Source organism: Oncorhynchus kisutch, linkage group LG8 (genome assembly GCF_002021735.2).
Source record: "Oncorhynchus kisutch isolate 150728-3 linkage group LG8, Okis_V2, whole genome shotgun sequence".
NCBI lineage: Eukaryota > Metazoa > Chordata > Actinopteri > Salmoniformes > Salmonidae > Oncorhynchus > Oncorhynchus kisutch.
The window spans coordinates 8,784,205-8,800,721 of NC_034181.2; the positions used below are offsets into that span (position 1 = coordinate 8,784,205).

Consider the following 16,517-nt stretch of genomic DNA (forward strand, 5'->3'; position numbering starts at 1 on the left):
TGGAAGGGAGGGAGAGGCAGAGGGAGACGGAAGGGAGGGAGGGAGAGGCAGAGGGAGACGGAAGGGAGGAGGGAGAGAGACAGAAGGAGATGGAAGGGAGGGAGAGAGACAGAGGGAGATGGAAGGGAGGGAGAGAGACAGAGGGAGATGGAAGGGAGGGAGAGAGACAGAGGGAGATGGAAGGGAGGGAGAGAGACAGAGGGAGATGGAAGGGAGGGAGAGAGACAGAGGGAGATGGAAGGGAGGGAGAGAGACAGAGGGAGATGGAAGGGAGGGAGAGAGACAGAGGGAGATGGAAGGGAGGAGGGAGAAAGACGAAGGGAGGAGGGAGAGAGACGAAGGGAGGAGGGAGATGGAAGGGAGGGAGAGAGACAGAGGGAGATGGAAGGGAGGGAGAGAGACAGAGGGAGATGGAAGGGAGGGAGAGAGACAGAGGGAGATGGAAGGGAGGGAGAGAGACAGAGGGAGATGGAAGGGAGGGAGAGAGACAGAGGGAGATGGAAGGGAGGAGGGAGAAAGACGAAGGGAGGAGGGAGAGAGACGAAGGGAGGAGGGAGAGAGACGAAGGGAGGAGGGAGATGGTGGTCCTTGTGTTGGTTTACATGAGAAAAGGAAGGAAGGAGGGAGGGGTAGGAGAGGAGTGGTGGAGGAGGAGAGAAAAAGAGAGGAGGGAGGGAGGAGAGGAATGGAGAAGGAGGGAAGGAGAGGAGTGGAGTGGAGGGGGAGAGAGGAGGGAGGAGAGGAATGGGGAAGGAGGGAAGGAGAGGAGTGGAGGGAAGGGAAGGAGGGAAGGAGAGGAGTGGAGGGAGTGGAGTGGAGGAGGAGAGAGGGAGAGAGGAGGGAGGGAGGAGAGGAATGGGGAAGGAGGGAAGGAGAGGAGTGGAGGGAGTGGAGTGGAGGAGGAGAGAGGGAGAGAGGAGGGAGGGAGGAGAGGAATGGGGAAGGAGGGGGAGAGGAGGATACTGTGTATTGAAAGTGACAAGTTCTAGAGTTCTGTCCAGCTGTATTGAGATACAGCCAGAGTTGCCTTCTCCCTCATTCAAATAAACACATCATATATCAGATAACTGCTTCAAATATGTAAATATTTAAAATAAGACTCTCGAAAAGAGAGGACACTCTATCTTGGCAATAAGAAAAATGTCTCTCTCCTTTGCTGAATGGTTTCAAAAGAAAGAACCAAGTGATTTTAAAGTGAATTTGGTCTGAATAGATTAGCCCAGGGGTTTGAATAATGTGTTGTTACAAAAAAAGTTGTAGTTTTACCTGCCTCAAAAGACCTGGACAAACAGACACACTGCCATGAATTTGTTCACTCAAACACACACAGAGCGCAGAAGAAATAAGATATCAATGTGACAATGAATGTAATGATGAAATGAAGTTGAACCTTGCTGAGAAAAAAATATTCATTTATTTTTTTTAAACAGCAGAGGATCTCCTACTTCTTTGGTGCTCAGCCCCTCCCCCTTCACACTCAGCCCCTCCCTTCTTCACACTCAGCCCCTCCCCCTTCACACTCAGCCCCTCCCCCCTCTTCACACTCAGCCCCTCCCCCCTCTTCAGACTCAGCTCCTCCCCCCTCTTCACACTCAGCCCCTCCCCCCTCTTCACACTCAGCTCCTCCCCTTCTTCACACTCAGCCCCTCCCCCTCTTCACACTCAGCTCCTCCCCTTCTTCACACTCAGCCCCTCCCCCTCTTCACACTCAGCCCCTCCCCCCTTCACACTCAGCCCCTCCCCCCTCTTCACACTCAGCCCCTCCCCCCTCTTCACACTCAGCCCCTCCCCCCTCTTCACACTCAGCCCCTCCCTCCTCTTCACACTAAACAGTTTGATTTGTATGACCAAACTCTCTTTCTCTCTCACATGCACTCTCTTTCTCTCTGTCTCCCTCCTCCCTGTCTTTCTCTCTTTCTCTCCCACTCTCTCTCAGATGTCTTGGGTTAGTGTTTAAACCTATAGATGGGTCCCTAGTGTGTTTCGGTCTGTGTACGTTCAGATGTTGTGTTGAAGTGGTTAATAAGGCCTGGGGCTGGTGGTGTTGAGGTGGTCCAGGCCTGGGGCTGGTGTTGGTTATGGTGTTGAGGTGCTCCAGGCCTGGGGCTGGTGTTGGTTATGGTGTGGTGTTGAGGTGGTTCAGGCCTGGGGCTGGTGTTGGTTATGGTGTGGTGTTGAGGTGGTCCAGGCCTGAGGCTGGTGTTGGTTATGGTGTTGAGGTGGTCCAGGCCTGGGGCTGGTGTTGGTTATGGTGTGGTGCGGTGTTGAGGTGGTCCAGGCCTGGGGCTGGTGTTGGTTATGGTGTGGTGTTGAGGTGGTCCAGGCCTGGGGCTGGTGTTGTGGTGTGGTTGTCTATCCAGCTCCCTCTGGTGGTCAGGATGTAAAGCTACTTTGCAGCTCTGATCAGAACTCCATCCCGTTCCTGGTCCAAGTCCTCATCACCAGCAGCCAACATATCTGTGAGTATGATTCAGAATCAAATAAAGAGTTTTACAAGTGGACTAGGAATACCACTCTATGATGGAAATATGTTGTGATGTTTACAGCGATTTTGTTGATGTTCTGGTAACCTAGCAGCAGGTTCAATAATCCATCACCATTCATAGTACACAAAATAATTCTCAGGTCTAAACCAGATGCTGAATGAAAGAACCCAAACCAGTCAGTCACTAGAGGACTTACCCAGTTCTGAACCTGTACCTCACCTGGGATCTCCACAGCAGAGCTCTGTGAGGGCTTGTTGTTGTCGCTGTGTTTGTCTGTTGTCACACAGCCGGCTGGTACTACTTCCCTGTAGCAGCATCGACACCCTCTCCCTTCCTTCAGACTGTCTAGACTCAGTGTGCTGTGCTTGAAACGGCCTGGGCTGGCTGGGTCTACCGCCACCTTGTGATGTTTACAAGTATTACAACAGGGGACTGAGCTGCAGCTGTATAAACACTGGTCCTCCTGATGGAGAAGGGTTAGACTGCTCCAGTCCCCCTCAGTGTCTCCTCTTCTGCTGGGCTTCACAGCCCCCAGAAACCTGGACAACAACAGCGACAACAGGTTATCACTATCGGTGCAGGATTCACCCCCAGATACCTGGACAACAACAGGTTATCACTATCGGTGCAGGATTCACCCCCAGATACCTGGACAACAACAGGTTATCACTATCGGTGCAGGATTCACGCCCAGAAACCTGGACAACAACAGCAACAACAGGTTATCACTATCGGTGCAGGATTCACCCCCAGATACCTGGACAACAACAGGTTATCACTATCGGTGCAGGATTCACGCCCAGAAACCTGGACAACAACAGCAACAACAGGTTATCACTATCGGTGCAGGATTCACCCCCAGAAACCTGGTGATGTAGTGATGTACCTGTTTGTATTAGTGATGTACCTGTTTGTATTAGTGATGTACCTGTTTGTATTAGTGATGTACCTGTTTGTATTAGTGATGTACCTGTTTGTATTAGTGATGTACCTGTTTGTATTAGTGATGTAGTGTACCTGGGTCCAGTCCGGGAACAGAGGATACCGGTCCAGTTCTTCCAGCAGCCCTGATCAAACGGGTTCTTATCATCAGGCTCAAAGTAGGGCTCCTACAGAGGAGAGAGAAAGAGAGGGAGAGATGGGGTACCAGATTATAATACATCCTCAGTCAACAGAATGATGCTCCAATTAGTGTGTGTGTGCGTGTGCGCGACGGGGAGAGAGTGTAGTGACTTACTATAGTAGAGGATGGCTCTCCATTGGAGATCAGCTTGATGTTGCTGAAGAGTATAACCAAGACCAAGAGCACACAGGCCAGGCTGGTAACCATGACGACCACACTGGTCAGTTAATGTTAAGGTTTAAAGAGAATAGTATGCGTACACTTTGGGACTGTGACCCAGGTGTGTGTGTGTGTGTGTGTGTGTGTGTGTGTGTGTGTGTGTGTGTGTGTGTGTGTGTGTGTGTGTGGATACGTGGTTGCGTGAGGCAGGCTGAAGGGCTGGTGCAGGGTGAGGAGGGTGAGGAAGAGGTAGAACAGAGAGGAGGAGAGGACCAGGAGCAGGTATGACGTCAGCAGAAGGAGGAAGAGCAGGAACACACGGTAGTTACGTCTCCCCACGCAGTTATTCAGCCACTCACAGTGGTGGTCGAACCGCTGTGTAACACACACACACACAGAGATACACACAACCAGACAGACAACATACACACACAGAGAGAGAAAAGACACACATAACATGTGCAAACAGAGCTGATGATAGCACATAAAGCCTGAGACTACATGAGATAAAGATAATATACTGGGGGAGGTAGATAATGATAATGAACAGGAGGCATTAGATAATTATAATGAACAGGGGGAGGTAGATAATATACAGGGGGAGGTAGATAATGATAATGAACAGGGGGAGGTAGATAATGATAATGAACAGGGGGAGGTAGATAATGACAATGAACAGGGGGAGGTAGATAATATACTGGGGGATGTAGATAATGATAATACACAGGGGGAGGTAGATAATGATAATGAACAGGGGGAGGTAGATAATGATAATGAACAGGGGGAGGTAGATAATATACTGGGGGAGGTAGATAATGATAATATACTGGGGGAGGTAGATAATACACAGGGGGAGGTAGATAATGATAATGAGCAGGGGGAGGTAGATAATGATAATGAACAGGGGGAGGTAGATAATGATAATGAACAGGGGGAGGTAGATAATATACTGGGGGAGGTAGATAATGATAATATACTGGCGGAGGTAGATAATACACAGGGGGAGGTAGATAATGATAATGAACAGGGGGAGGTAGATCATGATAATGAACAGGGGGAGGTAGATCATGATAATGAACAGGGGGAGGTAGATAATATACTGGGGGAGGTAGATAATGATAATATACTGGGGGAGGTATGTAATGATAATGAACAGGGGGAGGTAGATAATATACTGGGGGAGGTAGATAATGATAATGAACAGGGGGAGGTAGATAATATACAGGGGGAGGTAGATAATGATAATGAACAGGGGGAGTTAGATAATGATAATGAACAGGAGGAGTTAGATAATGATAATGAACAGGGGGGAGTTAGATAATGATAATGAACAGGGGGAGTTAGATAATGATAATGAACAGGGGGAGTTAGATGATGATAATGAACAGGGGGAGGTAGATAATGATAATGAACAGGGGGAGGTAGATAATATACAAGGGGAGGTAGATAATATACGGGGGTAGGTAGATAATGATAATGAACAGGGGGAGGTAGATAATATACAAGGGGAGGTAGATAATGATAATGAACAGGAGGAGATAGATAATGATAATGAACAGGGGGAGGTAGATAATATTACAGGGGGAGGTAGATAATGATAATGAACAGGGGGAGTTAGATAATGACAATGGACCAGGGGGAGGTAGATAATACACAGGGGGAGGTAGATAATGATAATGAACAGGGGGAGGTAGATAATACACAGGGGGAGGTAGATAATGATGATGAACAGGAGGAGGTAGATAATATACAGGGGGAGGTAGATAATGATAATGAACAGGGGAGTTAGATAATGATAATGAACAGGGAGAGGTAGATAACATACAAGGGGAGGTAGAAAATTATAATGAACAGGAAGAGTTAGATCATGATAATGAACAGGGGGAGATAGATAATATACTGGGGGAGGTAGATAATGATAATGAACAGGGGGAGATAGATAATGATAATGAACAGGGGGAGGTAGATAATGATAAAGAACGGGGGGGTAGATAATGATAAAGAACGGGGGGGTAGATAATGATAAAGAACGGGGGGTAGATAATGAACATGGGTAGGTAGATAATGATAATGAACGGGGGGGGGGGGGGGGGGAGATAATGAGCAGGGTTAGGTAGATAGTGATAATGAACAGGGGGAGTAGATAATGAACAGGGTTAGGTAGATAGTGATAATGAACAGGGGGAGTAGATAATGAACAGGGGTAGGTAGATAATGATAATGAACTGTGGGAGGTAGATAATGAGCAGGGGTAGGTAGATAATGATAATGAACAGGGGGAGGTAGATAATGAGCAGGGGTAGGTAGATAATGATAATGAACAGGGGGAGGTAGATCATGAGCAGGGGTAGGTAGATAATGATAAAGAACAGGGGGGGTAGATAATGAACAGAGGGAGAGCGTTAGATAGTAAACAGGGTGAGGTAGGTAAGGAAAATGAAGAGGGGGGAAGGTAACGATATTGAAGGTAGGTAGATTAAGATAAAGCCATTTTGATGACACTTTCCTGAATTGTGGTTCCAGTCTGATATGTTTGCTACACTCATTTCAATACAACTCACGTCCACACATGCATTGCAGCGACGGCAGTGCCATGCAGCAGGGGGAAGGTAGATCTCACACCTACTGCACCAGTCCATATCATACCTCTGACCATTCACTATCACATAGGCCACCTCTGCTGTGCCTGGCCATGGGGGGCCTGAGAGAGAGGAAAGAGAGGTAGAAGAAGAAGAAGAAGAAGAAGAAGAAGAGAGAGAGAGAGAGAGGCTTTATAAACATTGCTCCTTCATGGTAATTTCTGGATAACAATGTAGCGACTTTAAAGGAGAATCTGGAGCAGGACTTGACTCAACAACTCTGCAGCTCAGATACAGATGTAGGATCTTAATTTGACTGCTGTGAGTTTCTCCATTATCTACCTCCCCCATTATCTACCTCCCCCAGTATATTATCTACCTCCCCCTGTTCATTATCATTATCTACCTCCCCCTGTTCATTATCATTATCTACCTCCCCCTGCTGTAGAAAATAATCCTACAGCAATAGGAAATGATTGTGTGAATTGTAATTAATGGACATTCATGTATGGGTTGATCATTCTTTTGTTAGGGTGTAACCGGTGTGAAATGGCTGGCTAGTTAGCGATGCATGCTAGTGGCATTTCAATCGCTGACGTCACTCGCCCCGAGACCTTGAAGTAGTTGTTTCCCTTGCTCTGCATCGCTGCAGCTTTTATGGAGTGACAGGTAATGATGCCGTGAGGGTGACTGTTGTTGATGTGTTCCAAGGGTCCCTGGTTCAAGCCCAGGTTGGGGAGAAGGAGAGGGACAGAAGCTGCGTTGTTACAAAGGGCAAATCGAGTCTGACATTCTAAAGTGGGAATTTCAAACTTTAGAAGCCTTTTTAAAACTTGAATGCATTAAACGTTTGCATTTCAGCTGCACGGGAAAATGATCTGCAACAACAGAGTGATCAAATGAAGAGAGCACATCTGTACCACCTGTGCCATAATGATACAGACCTCTTGGTATAGGAAGTAGCCTAGTTGCTTACTTATTAATAACTCTTGAAAGGAATATCAAAGCTCCCTAATATCAAAGCTATATTTAATAATACTATTGTAATGCTGTTGTTAACATGATAATATTACCTTGGTGGAGAATGCCAGGATCCATGAAACTTGACACCAGGAAAGTTATCAAGGTCCCAGTTAGTAACATCGCAGAGGCCACAGGATAGGCCACTGAAACATGAGTAGCCAACCAAGCGCACCTGGCAAGGACAGGGAATAAAGTCAACTGTCAAGTCCTTGCAGAAAACTACAGGTGGAATGGGTTTTGATTGAATGTGACATTTGGGGACAACCTAATATAAGGAGAAGATTAGCTTGTAAACTTACGGGAAAGTGATGTACAGCACGCTTATTACGAAACCCAAGCAGGCAGTAAAACTCGGCCCGAGGCCTCTCACAACCCAGTGCGGCCGTCTCTTCTTCTTGCGCGGCTTCTCGTTGTCCGAGTCCATATGCCTTCTAAACTTCCAATTTAGGTTCGTTTCTAGCTAACATTGAAAACACTTTTCGGAAGAAAAAAATATGTCTTCTTTACTCTTTAAATCTAAAAAATGCTTTATTTCCTTTGAGCTACAATGACTGTAGTTCTGTCCAGCTTTCCACTTCCTCACGACAGATGATGCTGTCATGGAAACCATGAGAGAACGCGCTCAAGCCCCTGACCGCTCGTGATAGAAAATACTTGGTAGTCTATTTAAAATAACATAGACTATATAGCCGAGATTTAAAAAATAAAATAACGCACACACTATTAAGCCATATAAGCCTATGATTGTTATTTAATTGTTTATTAAATAGTAAATATATATGTAAACAGAGCTTTTTTTAATAAGTTAGGCTATTATTTGATATTATTTGATCTGCAATCTGCTCAGACATTTGGATAGACATTTGACATATCAGCTAACCACATCATTATGTTACAGTAATCTGGTGCTGACCCCAGAGATCCTATAAAATTACTGGAGGTGGAGTATATGTGATAAACCCTCAAGGTTCCAGAATGGAGTAAAAATGGCAGCCATATTCGTCAGGGAGAAATACAAACCCGTCTTATTGGAACGAATGGCTGTCTAAGTATAATTCTGATTTTACTTATGCATGAAAATAAAAGTAAGGCATTTGACCAGAAATTGTGTAATATAATTGTCAACCTAAAATATTGTTATATAATTAAAAATACAGTTTATATGGGTTTTATACACATTTTGTCAATAGATAGCATCTAAAATAAATGTAACCAGACCATAAATGTCACATTTTTCGTTTTCTTGGAAAGCTGTGAGTGCTATTATATGATACAATATCAGTACTTGTTGCATTTACAACTTGTCTAAGTCCTATCATGATGTCAGCCAGTGTCTGGCTGTGGATTGGCTACATTGTTTGAATGGAATGTTGGAATATTGGCAGTTAATTTGAACAATTAATGGAATCATTCCTCTAAAACTGTCTGACTAGCTAGCTAACAAACATACAGGGAAGATAAATTCTTCAAGTTCATTATTTTACACAGCACTGCTAAACCATGGTTGACCAAATCCCTGACCAAAATGGCTGACCTTACCATCATAAGAAAGTTATTTTCCATTCCATCTAATTCAACTGCACATAGGATGACATTCCATGAGACAGTCTCTTCACAGAAATATAATTAAAACTTTATTATTATATATGTAAACTGAATAACATAACATATATCCTGTATCTCTATGTTCTCGCTAAATGGCGTCTCCCAGTGTGTATGGCCTGGACCAGGATGGACAGCTGACGGTGTGCTTCTTTCCAGTCGCTGTCCAGTCCAGTCGAAGCAGCTCTGGTATACGCATCAGCCAGTCCTGGGAAGGTAGCCTGTCCAGCCTTACTGGAGGCCCAGATCACATGTCTGGAAGAGCGAGAGAGAGACGGATAGAAAGAAAGTGCTCAGCCCCTCCCCCTTCTTCACACTCAGCCCCTCCCTTCTTCACACTCAGCCCCTCCCCCTTCACACTCAGCCCCTCCCCCCTCTTCACACTCAGCCCCTCCCCCCTCTTCAGACTCAGCTCCTCCCCCCTCATCACACTCAGCCCCTCCCCCCTCTTCACACTCAGCTCCTCCCCTTCTTCACACTCAGCCCCTCCCCCTTCTTCACACTCAGCCCCTCCCCCCTTCACACTCAGCCTCTCCCCCTTCTTCACACTCAGCCCCTCCCCCCTTCACACTCAGCCCCTCCCCCCTTTTCACACTCAGTCCCTCCCCCCTCTTCACAATCAGCCCCTCCCCCTCTTCACACTCAGCCCCTCCCCCCTTCACACTCAGCCCCTCCCCCCTCTTCACACTCAGCCCCTCCCCCCTCTTCACACTCAGCCCCTCCCTCCTCTTCACACTAAACAGTTTGATTTGTATGACCAAACTTTCTCTCTCTCTCTCTCTCTCTCTCTCTCTCTCTCACATGCACTCTCTTTCTCTCTGTCTCCCTCCTCCCTGTCTTTCTCTCTTTCTCTCCCACTCTCTCTCAGATGTCTTGGGTTAGTGTTTAAACCTATAGATGGGTCCCTAGTGTGTTTCGGTCTGTGTACGTTCAGATGTTGTGTTGAAGTGGTTAATAAGGCCTGGGGCTGGTGGTGTTGAGGTGGTCCAGGCCTGGGGCTGGTGTTGGTTATGGTGTTGAGGTGCTCCAGGCCTGGGGCTGGTGTTGGTTATGGTGTGGTGTTGAGGTGGTTCAGGCCTGGGGCTGGTGTTGGTTATGGTGTGGTGTTGAGGTGGTCCAGGCCTGAGGCTGGTGTTGGTTATGGTGTTGAGGTGGTCCAGGCCTGGGGCTGGTGTTGGTTATGGTGTGGTGCGGTGTTGAGGTGGTCCAGGCCTGGGGCTGGTGTTGGTTATGGTGTGGTGTTGAGGTGGTCCAGGCCTGGGGCTGGTGTTGTGGTGTGGTTGTCTATCCAGCTCCCTCTGGTGGTCAGGATGTAAAGCTACTTTGCAGCTCTGATCAGAACTCCATCCCGTTCCTGGTCCAAGTCCTCATCACCAGCAGCCAACATATCTGTGAGTATGATTCAGAATCAAATAAAGAGTTTTACAAGTGGACTAGGAATACCACTCTATGATGGAAATATGTTGTGATGTTTACAGCGATTTTGTTGATGTTCTGGTAACCTAGCAGCAGGTTCAATAATCCATCACCATTCATAGTACACAAAATAATTCTCAGGTCTAAACCAGATGCTGAATGAAAGAACCCAAACCAGTCAGTCACTAGAGGACTTACCCAGTTCTGAACCTGTACCTCACCTGGGATCTCCACAGCAGAGCTCTGTGAGGGCTTGTTGTTGTCGCTGTGTTTGTCTGTTGTCACACAGCCGGCTGGTACTACTTCCCTGTAGCAGCATCGACACCCTCTCCCTTCCTTCAGACTGTCTAGACTCCGTGTGCTGTGCTTGAAACGGCCTGGGCTGGCTGGGTCTACCGCCACCTTGTGATGTTTACAAGTATTACAACAGGGGACTGAGCTGCAGCTGTATAAACACTGGTCCTCCTGATGGAGAAGGGTTAGACTGCTCCAGTCCCCCTCAGTGTCTCCTCTTCTGCTGGGCTTCACAGCCCCCAGAAACCTGGACAACAACAGCGACAACAGGTTATCACTATCGGTGCAGGATTCACCCCCAGATACCTGGACAACAACAGGTTATCACTATCGGTGCAGGATTCACCCCCAGATACCTGGACAACAACAGGTTATCACTATCGGTGCAGGATTCACGCCCAGAAACCTGGACAACAACAGCAACAACAGGTTATCACTATCGGTGCAGGATTCACCCCCAGAAACCTGGTGATGTAGTGATGTACCTGTTTGTATTAGTGATGTACCTGTTTGTATTAGTGATGTAGTGTACCTGGGTCCAGTCCGGGAACAGAGGATACCGGTCCAGTTCTTCCAGCAGCCCTGATCAAACGGGTTCTTATCATCAGGCTCAAAGTAGGGCTCCTACAGAGGAGAGAGAAAGAGAGGGAGAGATGGGGTACCAGATTATAATACATCCTCAGTCAACAGAATGATGCTCCAATTAGTGTGTGTGTGCGTGTGTGTGCGTGTGCGCGACGGGGAGAGAGTGTAGTGACTTACTATAGTAGAGGATGGCTCTCCATTGGAGATCAGCTTGATGTTGCTGAAGAGTATAACCAAGACCAAGAGCACACAGGCCAGGCTGGTAACCATGACGACCACACTGGTCAGTTAATGTTAAGGTTTAAAGAGAATAGTATGCGTACACTTTGGGACTGTGACCCAGGTGTGTGTGTGTGTGTGTGTGTGTGTGTGTGTGTGTGTGTGTGTGTGTGGATACGTGGTTGCGTGGGGCAGGCTGAAGGGCTGGTGCAGGGTGAGGAGGGTGAGGAAGAGGTAGAACAGAGAGGAGGAGAGGACCAGGAGCAGGTATGACGTCAGCAGAAGGAGGAAGAGCAGGAACACACGGTAGTTACGTCTCCCCACGCAGTTATTCAGCCACTCACAGTGGTGGTCGAACCGCTGTGTAACACACACACACACAGAGATACACACAACCAGACAGACAACATACACACACACAGAGAGAAAAGACACACATAACATGTGCAAACAGAGCTGATGATAGCACATAAAGCCTGAGACTACATGAGATAAAGATAATATACTGGGGGAGGTAGATAATGATAATGAACAGGAGGCATTAGATAATTATAATGAACAGGGGGAGGTAGATAATATACAGGGGGAGGTAGATAATGATAATGAACAGGGGGAGGTAGATAATGATAATGAACAGGGGGAGGTAGATAATATACTGGGGGATGTAGATAATGATAATACACAGGGGGAGGTAGATAATGATAATGAACAGGGGGAGGTAGATAATGATAATGAACAGGGGGAGGTAGATAATGATAATGAACAGGGGGAGGTAGATAATATACTGGGGGAGGTAGATAATGATAATATACTGGGGGAGGTAGATAATACACAGGGGGAGGTAGATAATGATAATGAGCAGGGGGAGGTAGATAATGATAATGAACAGGGGGAGGTAGATAATGATAATGAACAGGGGGAGGTAGATAATATACTGGGGGAGGTAGATAATGATAATATACTGGCGGAGGTAGATAATACACAGGGGGAGGTAGATAATGATAATGAACAGGGGGAGGTAGATCATGATAATGAACAGGGGGAGGTAGATCATGATAATGAACAGGGGGAGGTAGATAATATACTGGGGGAGGTAGATAATGATAATATACTGGGGGAGGTATGTAATGATAATGAACAGGGGGAGGTAGATAATATACTGGGGGAGGTAGATAATGATAATGAACAGGGGGAGGTAGATAATATACATGGGGAGGTAGATAATGATAATGAACAGGGGGAGTTAGATAATGATAATGAACAGGAGGAGTTAGATAATGATAATGAACAGGGGGAGTTAGATGATGATAATGAACAGGGGGAGGTAGATAATGATAATGAACAGGGGGAGGTAGATAATATACAAGGGGAGGTAGATAATATACGGGGGTAGGTAGATAATGATAATGAACAGGGGGAGGTAGATAATATACAAGGGGAGGTAGATAATGATAATGAACAGGAGGAGATCGATAATGATAATGAACAGGGGGAGGTAGATAATATTACAGGGGGAGGTAGATAATGATAATGAACAGGGGGAGTTAGATAATGACAATGGACCAGGGGGAGGTAGATAATACACAGGGGGAGGTAGATAATGATAATGAACAGGGGGAGGTAGATAATACACAGGGGGAGGTAGATAATGATGATGAACAGGAGGAGGTAGATAATATACAGGGGGAGGTAGATAATGATAATGAACAGGGGAGTTAGATAATGATAATGAACAGGGAGAGGTAGATAACATACAAGGGGAGGTAGAAAATTATAATGAACAGGAAGAGTTAGATCATGATAATGAACAGGGGGAGATAGATAATATACTGGGGGAGGTAGATAATGATAATGAACAGGGGGAGATAGATAATGATAATGAACAGGGGGAGGTAGATAATGATAAAGAACGGGGGGGTAGATAATGATAAAGAACGGGGGGTAGATAATGAACATGGGTAGGTAGATAATGATAATGAACGGGGGGGGGGGGGGGGAAGAGATAATGAGCAGGGTTAGGTAGATAGTGATAATGAACAGGGGGAGTAGATAATGAACAGGGTTAGGTAGATAGTGATAATGAACAGGGGGAGTAGATAATGAACAGGGGTAGGTAGATAATGATAATGAACTGTGGGAGGTAGATAATGAGCAGGGGTAGGTAGATAATGATAATGAACAGGGGGAGGTAGATAATGAGCAGGGGTAGGTAGATAATGATAATGAACAGGGGGAGGCAGATCATGAGCAGGGGTAGGTAGATAATGATAAAGAACAGGGGGGGTAGATAATGAACAGAGGGAGAGCGTTAGATAGTAAACAGGGTGAGGTAGGTAAGGAAAATGAAGAGGGGGGAAGGTAACGATATTGAAGGTAGGTAGATTAAGATAAAGCCATTTTGATGACACTTTCCTGAATTGTGGTTCCAGTCTGATATGTTTGCTACACTCATTTCAATACAACTCACGTCCACACATGCATTGCAGCGACGGCAGTGCCATGCAGCAGGGGGAAGGTAGATCTCACACCTACTGCACCAGTCCATATCATACCTCTGACCATTCACTATCACATAGGCCACCTCTGCTGTGCCTGGCCATGGGGGGCCTGAGAGAGAGGAAAGAGAGGTAGAAGAAGAAGAAGAAGAAGAAGAAGAGAGAGAGAGAGAGAGAGAGAGAGAGAGGCTTTATAAACATTGCTCCTTCATGGTAATTTCTGGATAACAATGTAGCGACTTTAAAGGAGAATCTGGAGCAGGACTTGACTCAACAACTCTGCAGCTCAGATACAGATGTAGGATCTTAATTTGACTGCTGTGAGTTTCTCCATTATCTACCTCCCCCATTATCTACCTCCCCCAGTATATTATCTACCTCCCCCTGTTCATTATCATTATCTACCTCCCCCTGTTCATTATCATTATCTACCTCCCCCTGCTGTAGAAAATAATCCTACAGCAATAGGAAATGATTGTGTGAATTGTAATTAATGGACATTCATGTATGGGTTGATCATTCTTTTGTTAGGGTGTAACCGGTGTGAAATGGCTGGCTAGTTAGCGATGCATGCTAGTGGCATTTCAATCGCTGACGTCACTCGCCCCGAGACCTTGAAGTAGTTGTTTCCCTTGCTCTGCATCGCTGCAGCTTTTATGGAGTGACAAGTAATGATGCCGTGAGGGTGACTGTTGTTGATGTGTTCCAAGGGTCCCTGGTTCAAGCCCAGGTTGGGGAGAAGGAGAGGGACAGAAGCTGCGTTGTTACAAAGGGCAAATCGAGTCTGACATTCTAAAGTGGGAATTTCAAACTTTAGAAGCCTTTTTAAAACTTGAATGCATTAAACGTTTGCATTTCAGCTGCACGGGAAAATGATCTGCAACAACAGAGTGATCAAATGAAGAGAGCACATCTGTACCACCTGTGCCATAATGATACAGACCTCTTGGTATAGGAAGTAGCCTAGTTGCTTACTTATTAATAACTCTTGAAAGGAATATCAAAGCTCCCTAATATCAAAGCTATATTTAATAATACTATTGTAATGCTGTTGTTAACATGATAATATTACCTTGGTGGAGAATGCCAGGATCCATGAAACTTGACACCAGGAAAGTTATCAAGGTCCCAGTTAGTAACATCGCAGAGGCCACAGGATAGGCCACTGAAACATGAGTAGCCAACCAAGCGCACCTGGCAAGGACAGGGAATAAAGTCAACTGTCAAGTCCTTGCAGAAAACTACAGGTGGAATGGGTTTTGATTGAATGTGACATTTGGGGACAACCTAATATAAGGAGAAGATTAGCTTGTAAACTTACGGGAAAGTGATGTACAGCACGCTTATTACGAAACCCAAGCAGGCAGTAAAACTCGGCCCGAGGCCTCTCACAACCCAGTGCGGCCGTCTCTTCTTCTTGCGCGGCTTCTCGTTGTCCGAGTCCATATGCCTTCTAAACTTCCAATTTAGGTTCGTTTCTAGCTAACATTGAAAACACTTTTCGGAAGAAAAAAATATGTCTTCTTTACTCTTTAAATCTAAAAAATGCTTTATTTCCTTTGAGCTACAATGACTGTAGTTCTGTCCAGCTTTCCACTTCCTCACGACAGATGATGCTGTCATGGAAACCATGAGAGAACGCGCTCAAGCCCCTGACCGCTCGTGATAGAAAATACTTGGTAGTCTATTTAAAATAACATAGACTATATAGCCGAGATTTAAAAAATAAAATAACGCACACACTATTAAGCCATATAAGCCTATGATTGTTATTTAATTGTTTATTAAATAGTAAATATATATGTAAACAGAGCTTTTTTTAATAAGTTAGGCTATTATTTGATATTATTTGATCTGCAATCTGCTCAGACATTTGGATAGACATTTGACATATCAGCTAACCACATCATTATGTTACAGTAATCTGGTGCTGACCCCAGAGATCCTATAAAATTACTGGAGGTGGAGTATATGTGATAAACCCTCAAGGTTCCAGAATGGAGTAAAAATGGCAGCCATATTCGTCAGGGAGAAATACAAACCCGTCTTATTGGAACGAATGGCTGTCTAAGTATAATTCTGATTTTACTTATGCATGAAAATAAAAGTAAGGCATTTGACCAGAAATTGTGTAATATAATTGTCAACCTAAAATATTGTTATATAATTAAAAATACAGTTTATATGGGTTTTATACACATTTTGTCAATAGATAGCATCTAAAATAAATGTAACCAGACCATAAATGTCACATTTTTCGTTTTCTTGGAAAGCTGTGAGTGCTATTATATGATACAATATCAGTACTTGTTGCATTTACAACTTGTCTAAGTCCTATCATGATGTCAGCCAGTGTCTGGCTGTGGATTGGCTACATTGTTTGAATGGAATGTTGGAATATTGGCAGTTAATTTGAACAATTAATGGAATCATTCCTCTAAAACTGTCTGACTAGCTAGCTAACAAACATACAGGGAAGATAAATTCTTCAAGTTCATTATTTTACACAGCACTGCTAAACCATGGTTGACCAAAT

The 16,517-nt window shown here is 45.3% G+C and overlaps 2 protein-coding genes across 2 annotated transcripts; both read right to left on the reverse strand.

The window, feature by feature from the left end:
- Nucleotides 1-1,771: 1,771 nt before the first annotated feature.
- LOC116374800 (palmitoyltransferase ZDHHC19-like) lies at nucleotides 1,772-9,290 on the reverse strand. Its single transcript, XM_031829628.1, has 8 exons — nucleotides 7,670-9,290; nucleotides 7,421-7,542; nucleotides 6,330-6,469; nucleotides 3,962-4,143; nucleotides 3,724-3,826; nucleotides 3,504-3,595; nucleotides 2,706-3,025; nucleotides 1,772-2,457 (listed from the first exon to the last, which is right to left on the reverse strand). The coding sequence occupies exons 1-8, from the start codon at nucleotides 7,792-7,794 to the stop codon at nucleotides 2,387-2,389; spliced, it is 1,155 nt and encodes a 384-aa protein (XP_031685488.1). The 5' UTR covers nucleotides 7,795-9,290; the 3' UTR covers nucleotides 1,772-2,386.
- Nucleotides 9,291-9,675: 385 nt separating this feature from the next.
- On the reverse strand, nucleotides 9,676-16,495 carry LOC109878309 (palmitoyltransferase ZDHHC19). The gene is made up of 8 exons (XM_020470564.2): nucleotides 15,303-16,495; nucleotides 15,054-15,175; nucleotides 13,954-14,093; nucleotides 11,665-11,846; nucleotides 11,445-11,547; nucleotides 11,215-11,306; nucleotides 10,610-10,929; nucleotides 9,676-10,361 (listed from the first exon to the last, which is right to left on the reverse strand). Exons 1-8 carry the CDS (start codon nucleotides 15,425-15,427, stop codon nucleotides 10,291-10,293), a joined length of 1,155 nt encoding a protein of 384 aa, XP_020326153.2. The 5' UTR covers nucleotides 15,428-16,495; the 3' UTR covers nucleotides 9,676-10,290.
- Nucleotides 16,496-16,517: the final 22 nt, after the last annotated feature.